This window comes from Ostrinia nubilalis, chromosome W, assembly GCF_963855985.1.
Source record: "Ostrinia nubilalis chromosome W, ilOstNubi1.1, whole genome shotgun sequence".
In the NCBI taxonomy this organism is placed as follows: domain Eukaryota; kingdom Metazoa; phylum Arthropoda; class Insecta; order Lepidoptera; family Crambidae; genus Ostrinia; species Ostrinia nubilalis.
This window is the reverse complement of record NC_087118.1, coordinates 4,694,432-4,712,319: the sequence shown is the minus strand read 5'-3', so window position 1 is coordinate 4,712,319 and position 17,888 is coordinate 4,694,432. Positions and strand designations below refer to the sequence as shown.

Here is a 17,888-nt window from a genome sequence, read left to right as displayed (position 1 = left end):
GTCACCCTCCCTCTGACTGATCCTGTTATCTTCCATATCTTCATTTCTTTTCATTCCCAGCACAAAAACAACATCTCTATGAGTTTCAACATCTCTCTTATTTTCAAACCAAATCCTATAACCTTTTGTATTTATTCCATAGCCGACAAACCTACCCATTTTTGCTTTTGAATCCCACTTTAGCCTTCTTTGTTTGGGGATGTGAGTGTATACTTCAGTTCCAAAAGATCTTAATGTATTGATGTCAAAACTTCGTTTATAAATTAGTTCATATGGTGTTTTACCTTTCTGGCTACTGCAACCTGTCCTATTTATTGTGTACACAGCATTACTCACAGCCTCAGCCCACAACTCCTTGCTTACATCCGCATTTATGATCATAGTTCTAGCTGATTCTACAATTGTTCGCATCTCTCTTTCTATTCTACCGTTTTGTTCTGGAGTATACGCCACAGTACATTCATGCAAAATTCCTTTCCTTTTAAACACCCCTTCCAACTCCCTGTTTTTAAATTCCCCACCACCATCCGATCTAAACTTTTTCACCTTGCATTCAAACTCATTTTCAAATTGCTCAAGAAACTCACATATTCTCTCTTTCGTCTCATACTTACTTTTAAGAAAATACACAAACCTGTAGTTACTGTAGTCATCCTTTAATAATAAAAAATATGAAGACCCACCTAAAGATCTTGTCTCCATCGGGCCACATAAGTCTGCATGCACCAAGTCTCCTGGTCGCTCAGCACGGCTCTCACTGCTAAAGAAAGGCAACCTATGTTGCTTGCCCTGTATACAAGACCGACATTGATCAATCTGCCCTTCATATTTGACACTATTTTTATTTAATATTTCCTTGACATGTTTAAAATTTTGATGGGCTAGTCTTTCGTGCCATGTGGACAAACTTAATAAAGCATTACAGTCATTTTGATCAGAGTTACTTTCAATCTTAAATTCCATTAAATACAAACTTCCTACACGTTTAGCTTGAGCCATAACTGATCCATTTTTGAGAAATTTACAATAGTTTTCACTTGATGATAACATGTAGCCATGGTCAACAGCACTAACCAAAGAAAATAAATTCACATTTAAATCAGGCACATATAACACATTATGCATGACAGAAGGTATGTATTCTGAGCCATTGTAAGCCAACAAATGTATGTCCCCCATGCCTTCAACATTTAACCTTTTCCCATCCCCAACTATTACCTTTTTATCAATTTTACAAAAATTCTGAAGAAACCCATTATGAAATTCAAATTATTTTTAATATGTAATATAGGCTCTTGAACTATGAATGCATTTTTAAACTTATTTTGAGATAAATTACAGTTTTTAGCCAAATGTCCAGACTTGTTGCACTGATAACACTTTACTTGTTGGTTACACTCAGCAGCCATATGGCCGGTTTTGTTACAACGATAGCACTTTTTCTGATGACAGTCACGCTTCATGTGTCCAACTTTGCCGCACACAAAACACTTTCTATCACTGTTGCCATTTCCCTTGAATTTGGTTCTGGTCGCAAATGCAGATGATGTAGACTCCCCTTGGTTATTTCTTTCTTCTTCAATCAATAATCTTGAGGTTAGTTCCTTTAGGTTTTGTTGACACGCAGGCACCGACTCCCAAGCACTTACAAAGTGTTTATATTTCTCTGGCAAAGACATCAAAATCTTGGTAATTAGCATATTATCTGATGGTGGTTCGTTCAACGTTCTTAGCTGGTTAGCTATTTCTTCCAGTTTTGAAATGAAGTTCATCATTGGTTCTTCAAAGGTTAAGTTAAAGAAACGTTGTTGTACGAGATGCACACTGACCTGCGATGAGGGCTCATACAAAGCAGATAACCTTTGCCACATTTCCCTGCTAGTCACACAGGACGACAAATACGTCATAACCTGTTCCTCAACTCTTGTTACAATGATCTCCTGTGCTTTGTAATCCTTTTCATACCATGCTTGTTTTTCTTTCGAATCCTCTTCCTTAAGTAGCTCGCTGCCAATGACCACATCATACAACTTCTTAGCCCTTAGTATCACGGACAGTTGAAACCTCCATGCCCCCCAATTTCTGCCATTCAGCATCATACGCTGCTCCGCTCGACCCTCCATGATCTTGATTTTCGGAAACCTTCCCAACAGCTTAATTTCCGCACCACCTCGTGTGAAAACAGGTTACCCACACCAACCCACGCCGCGCCACTTCAGACAAAGATGCTAGTTTTATAGTCACTTTCCCTTAAACTCCAACACGCGTACGCGTGTCTGGGCCCATAACCAATTGTGGAATATGGGAGTTCAAGGAAAGAAGTAATTCTTCAGCATTAAACTGTATTTAGCGTTTTCTACAATAATACACAACCACACCGGCCCGCCTCCATGACAGCAGAGGGGTTCACTTCCGTATCCGCTAGTGAGGTGACACGACATTAGTGATGTGGCATTGTTCTCACCACAACACAAGATACAGCGGGATATAGAAGAGCGATGCGCGACCACTGGAGAGCCGGGATAATTTCGGCTTTGGATGAACCGGGATACTTCCGGCCTCTGGATGATGATGAGTCCAAACCGGGATGACGACGATGATGATGATGATGACGGACACTGGGCTTTGATAGTTCGGGTGATGACGATGATGGATGCGTGGCACGGCAGACAGTGATCAATGGCTCGCCCAACTCGCTATAATTAATGAACGCTACGTACGTATGCACATGCACCGTAGGCTTCTTGCGACGCATCCGAAAATATAATATATTTTGTATACCTTGATTTTTAGGGTTCCGTACCTCAAAAGGAAAAAACGGAACCCTTATAAGATCACTTTGTTGTCCGTCTGTCTGTCTGTCAAGACCCTTTATCTCAAGAATGCGTGGACGTATCAAGCTGAAATTCACATGAAATACTCAGGTCTATTGTCCCTTTAAGCTGTGAAAATATCAAACTTCTAAGCCAAGCCAATCAAAAGATACAGCCGATTATGTCGATATTTTCAACAAATTTTCGACACTCGCAAAAGAATCTGCCCCATCGGCCGCCAGTTCTGCGTACTATGTGCCCTGCCCATTGCCACTTCAGCTTGCTAATACGTCGGGCTATGTCAGCGACTTTGGTTCGTTTACGGATCTCCTCATTTCTGATTCGATCTCGCAAAGAAACACCAAGCATAGCCCTCTCCATAGCACGCTGTGCAACTTTGAGCTTCTGTATAAGGCCTATAGTGAGAGGCCACGTTTCCGAGCCATAAGTTATCACTGGTAACACACATTGGTTATACACTCTAGTCTTCAGGCATTGAGGTAATTTGGACGAAAAGATGTTGCGTAGTTTCCCGAACGCTGCCCAGCCGAGTTGGATTCGACGATTGACCTCCTTCTCGAAATTGGACCTACCTAGCTGAATCGTTTGTCCGATTGCAGGCCGCTACCAATCGATCAACATGGAAAGCATTGGGGGAGGCCTATGTTCAGCAGTGGACGTCCTGTGGCTGAAATGATGATGATGATGATGAAAAGAATCAAAACCTACAGGATACTTCCCGTAAACTCAGAATCTTGAAATTTGGCATGAAGCATTGTCATATAATGCAAATATAGGAAAAATTGCGAAAATTACATTTTTTCAGTTATATAATATAATAAAAATATTTTAATAAAATGAAACTTACTACCTTATTTCTCACGAACGATAAAGGTATCAAATTGAAATTTATACCAAATACCTAGGTCTATTGTCCCTTTAAGCAGTGAAAAAATCAAACTTCTAAGTTAACGCGATCAAAAGATACAGCAGTTTATACCGACACCTTAGACGAATTTCCGTCACACGCTAGGGAATCTAGCCAATAAAATTATCTATTAGTACAAGTAAAAACCGGCCAAGTGCGAGTCGGACTCGCGCACCGAGGGTTCCGTACAAACCTGCAAGGTTTACAAAGTTCGTTCATTACGACAATCGAGTCATAACTATGTTTTTTTTTTCACGGGTTTAAAGGCAATTAGATCTAAGTATTTGATATGAATTTCAACTTGATAGCTCTACGCGTTCATGAGGAAAAAAGTAATAAGTTTATATTTATTAAAAATTATATATTTTGTAATGTAACTAAAAATTAAAGGTTTTCGGAATTTTTCCTTTATGTGTGCTATAAAACGTTGCTTCATGCCAAATTTCAAGATTCTAGGTCGACTGGAAGTACCCTTTAGGTTTTGATTCCCTTGCGAGTACTTGCGAGTTTCAAAATATGCAGCTTAAATTGCTGTTTCTTTTGATTGCGTTGACATAGAAGTTTGATTTTGTTACAGCTTAAAGGTATTATAGACCTGAGTATTTGGTATGAATTTCAATTTAATACCTCTACGCGTTTATGAGGAAATGGGTAGTAAGTTTAAAATTATTAAAAAAATATATATTATGTGATGTAACTAAAAATTTATGGTTTTCGTAATTTTTCCTTTATCTATGCTATAAGACGTTGCTTCGTACCAAATTTCAAGATTCTGAGTTCACGGAAGGCACCCTGTAGGTTTTGATTCCCTTGCAAGTGTCGAAAATTTGCGGCATAAACGGCTGTATCTTTTGATTGCGCTGGCTTAGAAGTTTGATTTTTTCACAGCTTCAAGGGACAGTAGACCTGAGTAATTGATATAAATTTCAGCTTCATACCTCCACGCGTTCCTGAGAAAAAGGGTCTTGACAGACGGACGGACGGACAACAAAGTGATCCTATAAGGGTTCCGTTTTTTCCTTTTGAGGTACGGAACCCTAAAAAACAGATACAAGTTTCATACATTTTAAGAGAGTAAGAATTGATTTAATTAGAAAAAAACATGAGTTTTTTCACTTTTTTTTTCAGTTATTTTCCAATACAAGAAAAACCAGGTTTCCGCCGCTGGGAAGGGGTATCTTTGTTCAACAATTACGTCGAAACTAATAGACGTAGCACGCCATTACGGATTGGTGCAGAGGATGTGGCACGAGTCCACAATTTCACCTACCTCGGGAGCGTCGTGTCAGAAACTGGAGGTACCGAAGAGGACATCACTTCGCGCATTGCCAAGGCCAGAGCTACCTTCGCACAACTTCGCCCCATATGGCAGTCACGGAAATTGACCCGAAGGGTCAAGATCAAAATATTCGGGTCCAACGTTAAATCCGTTCTGCTCTATGGGTGTGAGACGTGGAAGGTCACCAAGGTTATCTCGCACCAGCTGCAGGTCTTCATCAACCGCTGCCTTCGCCGAATTCTCGGCATATACTGGCCCGAGAAAATCTCCAACGTCGAGCTATTGGAACGCTGCCACGAAATTCCGATCGACCAGCAGATCAAGCGCCGCAAGTGGAACTGGATTGGCCACACTCTCCGAAGGGACCCCGATCACATCCCTAAGCAGGCTCTGGAATCCCCAAGGAAAACGCAAACGTGGTCGACCCAGGCAAGCTTGGCGGCGCACTGTAGCGGACGAGGCGAAGAAGATCGGCAAAACCTGGAGCGAGATCAAGCGAGAAGCTCAAGACCGAACGAGATGGAGGACTGTTGTGGACGCCCTCTGCCCCATCTAGGGGACATAGGACAATAAGTCAAGTAAGTCAAGTAATAGACGTAGACTGATAAATTTACATTCGTTTTGTAGAATAGCTCAAATATACTAATAATACAATGCAAATAAAACATACCTTAACGACCTGGTTTTTCTTGTGTTGGAAAATAACTGAAAAAGAAGTGAAAAAAGTCATGTTTTTTTCTAATTAAATCCATTCTTACTCCCTTAAAATGTATGAAACTTGTATCTGTTTTCTTCTTCTACTAATAGATAATTTTATTGGCTATCGCATGATATAAAATGTTTGCTTATTAGTGTTAAGCTACCCACGTTATCACTTGTTTTTGAAGGAAGAGGTGAAAACTAAAAATTCAAAACTTAAATCCTTGTAATTTTGCGAGAAATGGGTCAAGCCCCAAATTTGAAGTATTTTCATCGATAAAATTGTCCATAGATTACGCCCTTAAAGTTTGATCACTACATGCCCGGACACACTGTATAGTACAGATAAAGGAAAAATTGCGAAAATGATAAATTTGAAGTTACATAAAATATTAAAATATTATTTTTGCTTACATGACATAAAATATTTTTTTAATAATTATAAACTTACTACCTACCCTTTTTCACATGAACGCGTAGAGATATTAAAGTTGAAATTCATATCAAACACTTCTTAAATCTAATTGCATCTAAACTGTGAAAAATTCTAAATGGCTAGTTCAGTGATTCGTCCCACAACAGGTTCGTCCCACTGGGACGAAACACTGCATTATATTTTTCGTTCTGGATTCGTCCCATTTAATTTATTCTTTAACAATGAGATTTAGTACCGTCAGAAAGTCAATGAAATAAAAGAAAACATGGATGTTAACAATATCTGTATTTAAAAGGATTCAACATAGAAAATCTTAACTACTTGTATTAATAATCTTTTTTCGCGCTCGCCGCGCGCCGCGGCACGGTCACGTACTTATTGTCTCCGGTAAATTCTAGTATAATAGTGGTTAAAAGAAGTGATAGCTCCAAATACATACTGTTCAACAGCCCCTGGACCAAGCTAATCAACTGTGATAGTGACACGTATAATAATTCACTAATAAACAAGATATCCTAGTGCATAAATACAGTGCCGTTGTGAATTTTAAACGGAATCGTTAGCTGACATCATCATCGGACCGGACGGACACTCGGAGCTGTTCGGGTCAAGGCCCCAGTACACAATGGCCCATGCGTGCCCACTACAGGCCATCGCCATTGTGTACAGGGGGTAATGGTATATGATGGCGGACAATTGTCCATCGTGGCGCGCAATCGGGGAGTTGTCGGTTTTTTGGGCACACTTCAAAGGAATCGTGGCGTAGCGTGGCCTGTGGTGTTTACACAATCGGCCATTGTTTAGTTCGTCACCGGCCGCTGACCGGGATAGTACACTTTTGTGTTGCGTGCTATTGGCGTGGCGTGCGATCGTCCAAAATGTCAACAGCGTGGAGCAATGAAGAAACTTTCAAGTTTATTGATTTATATCAATCTGAGCCCGCAATTTGGGACTCAAATAATGCACTGCACAAGGAGAAAAACAAGGTATGTTTATACTAATTTTATTTTGATAGAAATTATGCTATCTATACTTCTATACTAATATTAGGAAGGACTTAAATTATTGTTTGTTGGAATTGAATAGGCTCCGAAACTAATGTACCAATTTGAAAAATTCTTTTAGCATTAGAATCCTACATTATCCCTGATGAAAATAGGCGATAAAAGAGCCTCATCTGAAAATAATAAATGTAGTATTGTGGTGTTTTCAGGTGAATGATGCATGGAATCGCATTGCAGACTCCCTGCAAATTCCTGTTTCGGAACTTAAAAAAAAGAAAGAGACATTGATGTCCGCATTTCGGATGCATTTCAAGAAAAAACAAGATTCGATCCGATCTGGTATGGGAGAAGATGAAATTTACAAGCCAATTTGGATTTTTTATGATGCCATGGAGGCATTTTTAAAAGGCAAATACACTGCTAAAAGTGTAATTTCAACAGATGAGCAAAGGGTAAGTAAAACAATTAATTAGTTTCAAAATTTTTTATTAATAAGTAACTAAGTATTTACTCATTTTGATTTCCACAAATTATAAACTAATTAAATTATGCATCATAGGCCCTACCATTGCATAGTCTTCTTTGATGGATGTAATTCATAAAATTTGATCTTATTTGCGTAGCATTAATAGGAGCCCGACGAGGTACAGATTGTAATGGTAATAGATTTTCTTCATGGTTTACTCTCATACCTACATGGATTAATTCACCATTCCTATCATAGCTGTCAGTACTGCCTGGTGGAGTATAAATATTGCGAGATGATTTGCTCTTTCTTAAAAAATTATGTAGTAATAAACAGCTGTGGGTTATAATAGAAGTTTTAACGACATCTAATGGAATAGGTCTTTTAAATACTCTAAAAACTGACGATAATATCCCGAAAGTATTCTCTACGACCGCATGAGAACGTGATAGTTGTTGATTGAACATTCTTTCTGGGGTACCCAACTGATGATGTCCAGGAAAGGGCTTCATAATATGATTACTAAGAGCAAAAGCGCCATCACCCAGAAAAACATAAGGCATATTAGTATTACTTCCAGGAAGTGGGCAACTAGGTGGTAAATTAAGGGTCCCATCACATATTTTTTTCCACAAATTGCTTTGATTTAAAACACCTCCATCACTAATTCTCCCTTGGCTTCCTATGTCAGCAAACAAAAAACAGTAATCACTATCTACTAGGGCTAATAAAACGATGCTGAAACTTCCTTTGTAATTAAAGTATTCAGATCCGGTATGAGCTGGTGCTAATATGGTAATATGCTTCCCATCTATCGCGCCAAGACAATGTGGAAAGCTGAATCCTTCCGTTTTGGTCAGCCATTCTTCAGGACTTGTGGGAATCTGAAAAAATAAATATATTTTTTTCAGGCAGTCATTGGAGAACAGACAGAAGAAGAAACGGAAAATCCAAGTGATGCTAGAAACAACACAGAACCAAAGGACATGAATATAAAGATACCTGTACAGAGGAGACGTTCAGTTAAGCCACCTGAGTTAGAAAAAGCAGATAAGGAAATGTCAAAGGCTTTTAATACGTTAAACCAGGCTATTCTCAATAAAGACCAACAAAATAAAAAAGAGGACGACTGCGACTTGTATGGGAGGCTTCTTGCTAGCAAACTCAGAAAATATTCAGACAATGAGAGACAAGAAATAATGTACGAAATTGATGGATTACTATTAAAACGCCGTCGCAATTGTAGTCCTCAGTACGTGTCTTCACCTTCTCAAATCATTATAAGTAAACGTCCGTCTTCTTCAGCCACCAGCTATTCTTGTCCATCACCGTCGTCATCTTGGATCAATCGCCCCTCATCGTCTTCAAATCATTATATTACTTCTCCTATACAAAGCCCATCACCTATTCCACCTGCGCAAACTCCATCCCCTTTTCCACTTACTGAACTCCCTAATGCCTCATACACACAAGAAGTAGTTTATCAATCCCCCAACATAATCCATACACCTGTCCCTACGATCCATATACCTGAGGGATCCATGCAAACAATTTGTAACGAATTGTATTCTCAGACACAGAGTCAGTCTCAAAACATTTTGGCTGATGCTTATGCAAAAGCTTTGAATGACGATTGTTAAAATAACCAATTAAAAAAATGTAATAGGGCAATAATTATTGATTAAAAAATTTAAAGTCTATACAAATGTTTTACTAACTCACCTTAATCATGTCCTTTAGCACTTGGTTCAGAGCCAAACATACTTCAGGAATAATTCTAGATATGAGTGTACTTGATATTTTAAAATGGTAGTGCAGGCTCCTATAACTGTCTCCAGTCGCAAGAAATCGCAATGTCAATGCCAATCTTATTTTTGGAGGTATTGCTTCTCGCCAATATGTATCCTTTTTTGCAATAATTGGCGATATTTTTTGCAATATATACTCGAAATCACTAGATGACATACGAACAAAGTTATCGAATTCCCCTGATGGTTCTGCAACAAGGTCGCTTAACATATTGTCCATGAATTGCCTGAAAATGGTAAAAAAAAAATCTTAGTCATGTTTTTTAATGGTTGAAAGGGCTGACAATAATACTCGGATATTTGAATACTTCCTTTTTATTTCCCTATAAATTTCAGGTACAGAGCAAGAGGCGTCTTCCACAAGTACGACCACAGAGCAAGAGACAATTTCTCTTTTTTTTTTTCTAGCGTTTGGATATTATGATTGGATACACAACACCCCCTCCTCAATCAAAGTATCCAAACGTTGACCTTTAATATTACTTACTAACTTAACTTTATAGGTACTTAAACCATTTGGTTACACTGAGATTTGTACTAGAAATATTTGATGAAAGTAACATTATGTATAGCGCTTTAGTTGAACATTTTTTCTCTTAAGGAAACAAATATATTCTTACACAATGGCTTAGTTAATAAATCTGCAATCTGATCTGTAGTATTGATATATTGTAATTCTACTTCACCTGCTTCAACTTTATCTTTTACAAAATGAAACTTTATATCTAAATGTTTTACTCGCTTTAACTGCTGATTGGGATTACAAAGTTTAAGAGTGGACTGGTTATCTTCAAAAATTAACATTTGGAAATTGAAATCTGAAATACACAATTCACGCAACATGTTATTAATCCAACATGACTCACTTATACATAAACTCAAAGCAACATATTCACTTTCTGTAGTGGACATAGCTACTGTACTTTGTTTCTTAGATGTCCAACTAATTAAACAACCAAATACGTAACAACAATAACCACTTGTTGATTTTCTATCAACTAGATCGCCTCCCCAGTTGGCATCTGCATAAGATATGACTCTGTTTAAATGTAAATGTTTAGAAAAAACTAGTTGTAAGTTTAGTGTACCTTTAATATATCTCAAGATCCTTTTTAACTGACTATATAATTCCTGACTTGCACAATTCTGGTACCTTGATAACAAGCTGATACTGGCACATAAATCAGGTCTTGTGCACAACATAGAGTACATAATACAACCAATTATTTCTCTACATTTATTCTCTATCTCATAACTTTCGGACTTTTCCCTTTTTAATATAGTAAAATCGAATTTAGGATCTATAGGCACACTCACAGGATTGCAGTTAGCCATTCCAAACCGCTTCAATACTTTCTCTAAATAATGTTTCTGGCTTAAAGTTATTATTCCTCTTTGCACATCTTGCATTATAGAAATTCCCAAATATTCACTCAATAGCCCTAAGTCTTTCATGCGAAAATTACTCTCGAGACACTCTTTTAACCTGTTAATTTCAATTTCACTAGAGCCTGTAATTAATATATCGTCAACAAATATTAAACAGTAGGTTCTCTTGTTACCTTCAACTTTGGAATACAAGCACAGATCAGACTTACTTCTTGTGTATCCTTCTTTGTTCATAAAGCTGTCAAATTTTTCATACCAACAAATAGGAGCATTTTTTAAGCCATAGATTGACTTATTAAGTTTACAAACATAACCCTTTGGAACACAATCATTGTAACAAACAGGTAAACTCATATATACTTCACCTTTTATATCGCCATGTAGAAATGCATTGCAGACATCTAATTGGTAAACTGGCCATCCCATATTGACACAAACTGCTAGCAAAACTCGAATTGTACTCATAGTTGCAACTGGTGAATAAATATCTTCATATATTTGCTGTTTAAAACCCCTAGCCACTAAACGACATTTAAACTTTGATATTTTCCCTTGGTTATCTCTTTTGATTTTAAAAACCCACTTACTATCAATCAATTCACAATTTTGTGGTTTCTCTACTAAAGACCAAGTGTTATTTTCTTGCAATGCTCTTAATTCCTCATCAATTGCATTCTTCCAACTAGACGAATAGGGGCCAGCCATTGCCTCTTCAAATGTGGTAGGTTCATCTAACAAACTAAAATACAACTCATAATCCTCAAAACGTTTAGGTAATTTTGTAACTCTCTTAGGCCTCTCTCTCTCTCTGTCACTCACTTGTTCTGTCTCTGATATGCTATCTACCCATTCATCATCATCTTCACTTGGCTGCCCAGCAACACTTCTTCTACTAACACACAGTTCACTACTACTGTCATCTCGTACATACTCCGTCTCACTCTTTCTCTCAATACACTCTTTTCTTACATGCTCATCGCCACTACTATCTTCTCTCACAAAAACTGTCTCATTCATCCTCTCAATATTCTCATCCTTCCTGTTAATTTCCTCTTCACGCATATCTAACCTAGCTTGATCCCTCTCAATCTCCCTCTTATATGGTGCAACTACAATCTCTCTCTCTATACATACCTTATCACCTTCCATATAATAAATTCTATACCCTTTCGTATCCTCAGCATATCCCATAAATATACCACATTTACTCTTTGCATCCAGTTTCTTTCTCCTTTCATCAGGCACATGCACCCACACTGTATTTCCAAATCCTGTTTTCAAAAAAGCTATATTAAAAGACTTTCCATAGTACAATTCAAATGGAGTTTTACCTTCAACTGGGCTGGGTCCAGTTCTGTTCAAAATGTACACAGCTGTATTAGCTGCCTCAGCCCAAAAACGTTTACCCAAATTACCGTCTGATAACATGGTTCTGGTGGCCTCCATGATAGTCCTGAATTCCCTTTCGGCTCTTCCATTTTGTTGTGGTGTGTAGGGCACAGTTACTTGGTGTTTTATTCCTAATTCCTTAAACAAGTTAGACATTTTGTTATTTACAAATTCTCTGCCATTATCGCTACGAAATATTTTTATATTTGTATGAAATTGTGTCTGAATTTCTTTAATATATTCTCTAACTTTGAAAAAAACTTCATCTTTACTTTTAATGAAATAAACTTTTCTAAAATTCGACTTATAATAATAACTAGCTTTCCGCCCGCGGCTTCGCCCGCGTGGAATTTTGTCTGTCACAGAAAAACAATATCGCGCGCGTATTTACTCACCGTTTAGACCTGGACTACGACAAACATTTTAAAACCAAAATCAGCTCAATCGGCCCAGTCGTTCTCGAGTTATAATCAGACTAACGAACATCAATTCATTTTTATTTATATAGATAGATAGATGATAGCTAGCGGCCGCCCGCGACTTCGTACGCGTGGATCCCGTTTTACCCCCTTCATCTATCTTCAGCGGTTAACTCCCCTTCCCGTAGGACTTTTGCAATATCCTGTTGTAACTAAGCTTTAAGTTTACTAAGGTACCTGCATGCCACATTTCAAGCGTCTATCTTACGCAGTTTAGATTTTTTCATACATAAGTTTTTTCCCGCTAACTCCCGTTCCCGTGGAAATTTTACAATATCCTGTTGTACCTAAGCTTTAAGTTTACTAACGTACCTGCACACCAAATTTCAAGCATCTAACTTAAGCGGTTTAGATTTTTCATACAAAAGGATTTTTCCGCTAATTCCCGTTCCCGTGGTAATTTCGGGAATTCCTTTCTTAGTGCACCTCTACGGTACCTAAACTACGTCCCTTCCAAATTTCAAGTGCCTACGTTTAGCCGTTTAGGCTGTGCGTTGATCTGTCAGTCAGTTTCTCCTTTTATATATTTAGATAAATAACGATGACCTCCAAGAGATGTCTCTTCAATAGGACCACAGAGATCCATATGAATTATATCATGAACATTAGCTGCCCGAGATTCACTTGTGGGAAATGGATCTCGATGTTGTTTTCCTATAATACAAGATGTACAAAAATTCCTTTCATCTTTTTCACTAAATTTAATATCATGATGTTGCAAAAAGGCTTTAACATGTCTAAAGTTCTGATGTGCCAATGCACAATGCCACCAGAAAATGTCATTTGTAGATTGATTTAAAAAACAGCTCAAATTATTATTTGTACACTTACAGTTTCTATATGTATATTTGAATAACATCTTGTATAAATTATTAGTTCTAGTTGCCATTGCTTGAATACAGTTATCTTTTATAAAAAATGCAGTTTCTGAACTAGAATTTAACTGAAAACCTCTGTCGAGAGTAGTCCCCTGTGAAAACAAATTAATTTTTAAATTAGGTACAAACAATACATCATGGAGAGTGACTTTATGAAAATCTCGACCATTGTAAGCAGACAAACAGATATTACCAACACCAACAGCTTGCATTGAAGAGCCATCCCCCATTTTGATGTTTTTCTTAACCGGTAAGTCGCTATATGTGCAGAATAAGTCCCTCTGCTTACACATGTGTTGTGAAGCACCGCTATCCAAATACCATTCGGTATTCACTTCGGATTCAATGTTGTTAGCGATTAGAGCTACGCCATCTTGATTGTTGTTCTCCATCGACGATGAATTGCCATTCATTTGCATATTACCACCATGATATAACGGACGCCCTCTCGCCCCCTTTGAATACTTGCAATCCTTCAAAAGATGTCCCTTGTTGTTGCAGCCATAACAGACTATATTCCTGCACTGATATTTATAGTGCCCAAGCTTGCCGCAGTTGAAGCACTTCACACGAGTGGTTTTGGTCACCAAAGCTACCTCCTCATTCTCTTCCTTTCTATATCTCTCTTCTTCAATTAATAGTCTTGCCAGCAAATTGTCCATAGTCTGAGCATCTTTTGGCACACTCTCCCAGGCCGACTTGAAGTGTTTGTATTGTTCTGGTAATGCCATTATTATTTTTGTGATTATTAAGTTGGCTGGTATTGCTTCACCAATCTCTTGGATTTTTCCCACTATGTTATTGAGCCGGGTGTAAAATGAAGTTATTGAGTCAGAGTTCTCAAATTTGAGGTTATAAAATTGCTCATTCAATAGATGCAGACTCAGTTCTGACTTCCTTTCATATACACATTCTAATTTCTTCCACATTTCACTCGCTGACTGGCACTGCATCACGTGTTTTATAGCTCCCTCCTCCATACGAGTCACAAGCACCTCTTGCGCCCTAGCGTCATTGACTCGCCATTTTTGTAGTTCATCCTTGTCTTGTGGTAAAACCATGTTGCTTCCAACGACGAGGTCATACAGTCCCTTGGACATTAAAATGACTTTTATTTGAAACTTCCACACTGCCCAATTGAGATCATTCAGTTTCTGAAATGCGGTTGCCTCCATCTTGTCCCAACAACACGCCGCCGCCTCGCCACCTCAGTTACCGCAGCCCTCCCAAAACCAATTTTCACTACGAAGCTTGCGTTTCTGGGCCCATAATATCATAACCTAAGTACCACATTAAAAAATCTACGTACCTTGTCCTGTTTCGATGAATGGTCAGCATCCACCATCGCCTTTTTCGCCATTTCTTTTTAATAACTTTGTGACGGTACACACTTCTGTAATACTTGTAAACAGTATACAAATAAATAGCTGCAGCCGTAATTACTTCGACGTCCATCGCAAGTGGTTTGCCAGGCAGCAATGAGCCATGCGCCATTGTGTGAACATCAAGTGATCGTGGCCTACCATTGTGCATTGCAAAGCGTGGCCCATCACAGGCCATTGTGTACTGGGGGCTTCATGCATTGTCCGCTCGGCAATAGTCGCGACACTGGCCAGAGTATACAATCTTCTAAGTAACACATTGGAAATTAATTCCATATAAACCCGTTAAATAGAATAGTTCATAACTAGCTTTGGTCTGCAGGTTATATAATGATTTTTAATTTAGAAGAATTATAATAGTATTTTTCCAAAACTCCTTAGAGATGACACCACATTAGCAATGATTTACCACGTAGTTAAATAGATGCACGCTAGATGTCGCACTATATGCGCAGTTTGATTTTTTGTAATGGATAAATAAATACCGTAAATCAATATCTACCTGAAATACCTAATTATTACTGTTTTATTATTTAAGCATTTTAATTCAAGATTGGAAATTTAAACTAGTAAATAAATCGTCTCTGCAATTGCAACACTACATTGCAAATGGCTGCCTCACATCTGTCTGTTGTGATAAAGTGCTTTTTTCTCATAGATCCGTTGAGTTGAGCTTCTGTTCCTCCGGCTGTGTTAATTCAGTGCTTGTACCGATTGTAAGCTTATAAAGAACTGAGAAAGGACTCTATTTGTGATATTTTCATAATGTCGAACAAAGTTTGCTGTGTTCCTGGATGTTCCAATAACATAGGTACATTTTGTATTTCTGTTTACATTTACTTGTACTAGATGCCTACTTGACATCTTTTTAGTGGCTTTTAATCAATTACTTCACCTAAACTTATTGGCGTTGTCTTTACAGAATCACTGGATATTTTACATAAATTTCCAAACCCTTCTAAAGACAAGAAACGTTTTAATACTTGGCTCTATTCTGTTGGTGGTGAAATTCTAAGCCTCAGCAATTACCATATCTTCAAATATCGACGAATATGTCACAGACACTTTGAGGAGAAATACTGGTGCCGAAATAATTTACTCAGCAACATAGCGGTGCCAACTAAAAACTTAATAGGTTTGTAATTTTTTACTAATTTGTTGTTCGATTTCGTTATAATTTATAAGGGTTAACATAATCGTTTCGGTCAGACAAGTTTATTTATTTATGGCATGTATTTAAATGATCTTTTTAAATTAGCAAAAACGGCAAATAAAAAAATCTAAATGGTCATCTATTTTAATGATTGATCCTCTTTCTTTGAGACATAAAATAGATAAAATCTATCGATATTTTAATCTCTTTTGAACTACGCAAAAAATTATTGAGATGTAAAAATTATATCTGATCGTTACTTGTTGGTCCTCAAAAATAAAAGAAATGAGCACCAAATATTCAATATTGTGATACTTTTTTAAATAATTCGATTTGTAAAAATTATTTTTTGTCTATATCAAATAATCTTCAAAATAATTATGTTATGGTACTTATTTTTATTAAGTTGTAGTCAAAGGATGGAAACTATTTAAAGGCACTTGATGTTCAAAGATTTATTTTTTATTAAAAAAGCATACTTAACACGTTCACACTGCGTTATCGGGTCGAATTGACCTTAGGTGCTGGATGCGTTGGTGCGGGATGGATATATTCGGTCTTTTCAGTAGTACGAAAGATACATATTGTTTTGCAATTGTTTCGTCAAACACAGTAAATATTTGGAAAAAAAACTTATCAGGTCCTTACGACCCGATGTCGCACTAAAAGTAAACAAATATCGTTTAGTGCTTTTATCGTGTCTAATCGACCCGTTGACAGATGACTTTATGGTCACTGATCACGGTCGAGATCGGTATACTAAGAGAAAATCAACCTTGCGATTTGAAAAAAAATAAAGAGGTAAAAATTATGATGTCGGGTTCAGGGATGACAGAAGTAAGAAATTATTTTACATAGCGCCTCTAGTCCCAAACTAAGCAAAGCTTGTAATTTAAACAAACATGGCAATGTACCATTCTGCTTGCTTATTGGCCGCTAAGCCCTTGGCCAACTCAGTAACCAATGACGGACGATTGTCACTCAACCACAAAGTACCGCGTAAATTAAAAGATATTTTTTAATTAAAAATATTAACCAATAATATTTTTAGTTAGATCAAATATATTTTAAAGTTAAGTTTTACATAGATCGAAATGTATTTATTAGGTGATCAGTATTAAAAGGCAAACTTGATATAAAAATCATCAAATTAACTAAATTAAAGATCAATAACTAAAAAAGAGGATCAAATATTATTTTTGTTTACCAAATATTAAAAGAGTATGTTAAACATAAATATTATGTTACCTTAAATGATGATCATTCATAATTTATCCGTAGATCAACTAATATAGACCCAATAATTAATATAAAGATAAAATATAATAAAAAACATCATTTATTTTTAAAAGTGCACATACAAAAAAGATCAATTAGTTTTTAGAGGATCAAATAATATTGTCCCTTTATTTATTTGGCACGGTAAATCAACTTCTGCAGGTTTATAGAAGTTGATATCCTATTTACACAGTAGTTATAGCTTGCGGAAGTCAACTTCTGCCAGTTTTATTGCTAGTCTAAATCTAGCTCAACTGTAAGCAGTATAGCACGATTTTTATTTATATTTACTTTGTTCATTAATCAATAGGGATTTTAAATTCAGTACTTAAAAGTACTATTCAGCCCCCTAGCATAAGCACCGCAATATGATAGATAAAGCGTTTTATTGATTTTAACAGTCAAAATACAATGGATTTCCACTGCACTTTGACAGTTAAAATCGATAAAACGCTTTATCTATCATATTGCGGTGCTCATGCTAGGGTGGCTGGAATTGTTATAAAT

At 37.1% G+C, this 17,888-nt stretch overlaps 1 protein-coding gene across 1 annotated transcript; it reads left to right on the top strand.

Moving 5' to 3' along the window:
• Positions 1–6,780: 6,780 nt before the first annotated feature.
• On the top strand, positions 6,781–9,304 carry LOC135086268 (uncharacterized). The gene is made up of 3 exons (XM_063981071.1): positions 6,781–7,141; positions 7,369–7,611; positions 8,537–9,304. The coding sequence occupies exons 1-3, from the start codon at positions 7,034–7,036 to the stop codon at positions 9,263–9,265; spliced, it is 1,080 nt and encodes a 359-aa protein (XP_063837141.1). The 5' UTR covers positions 6,781–7,033; the 3' UTR covers positions 9,266–9,304.
• The last annotated feature ends 8,584 nt before the right edge of the window (positions 9,305–17,888 follow it).

What these genes read in the sequence shown, in the direction of transcription:
- LOC135086268 (XM_063981071.1), top strand. Translation starts at nt 7,034, where the DNA reads ATGTCAACAGCGTGGAGCAATGAAGAAACTTTCAAGTTTATTGATTTA. An exon ending in TGCACAAGGAGAAAAACAAG is followed by an intron (nt 7,142 to 7,368) that starts GTATGTTTATAC and finishes TGGTGTTTTCAG; the next exon opens with GTGAATGATGCATGGAATCG. An exon ending in TTTCAACAGATGAGCAAAGG is followed by an intron (nt 7,612 to 8,536) that starts GTAAGTAAAACA and finishes TATTTTTTTCAG; the next exon opens with GCAGTCATTGGAGAACAGAC.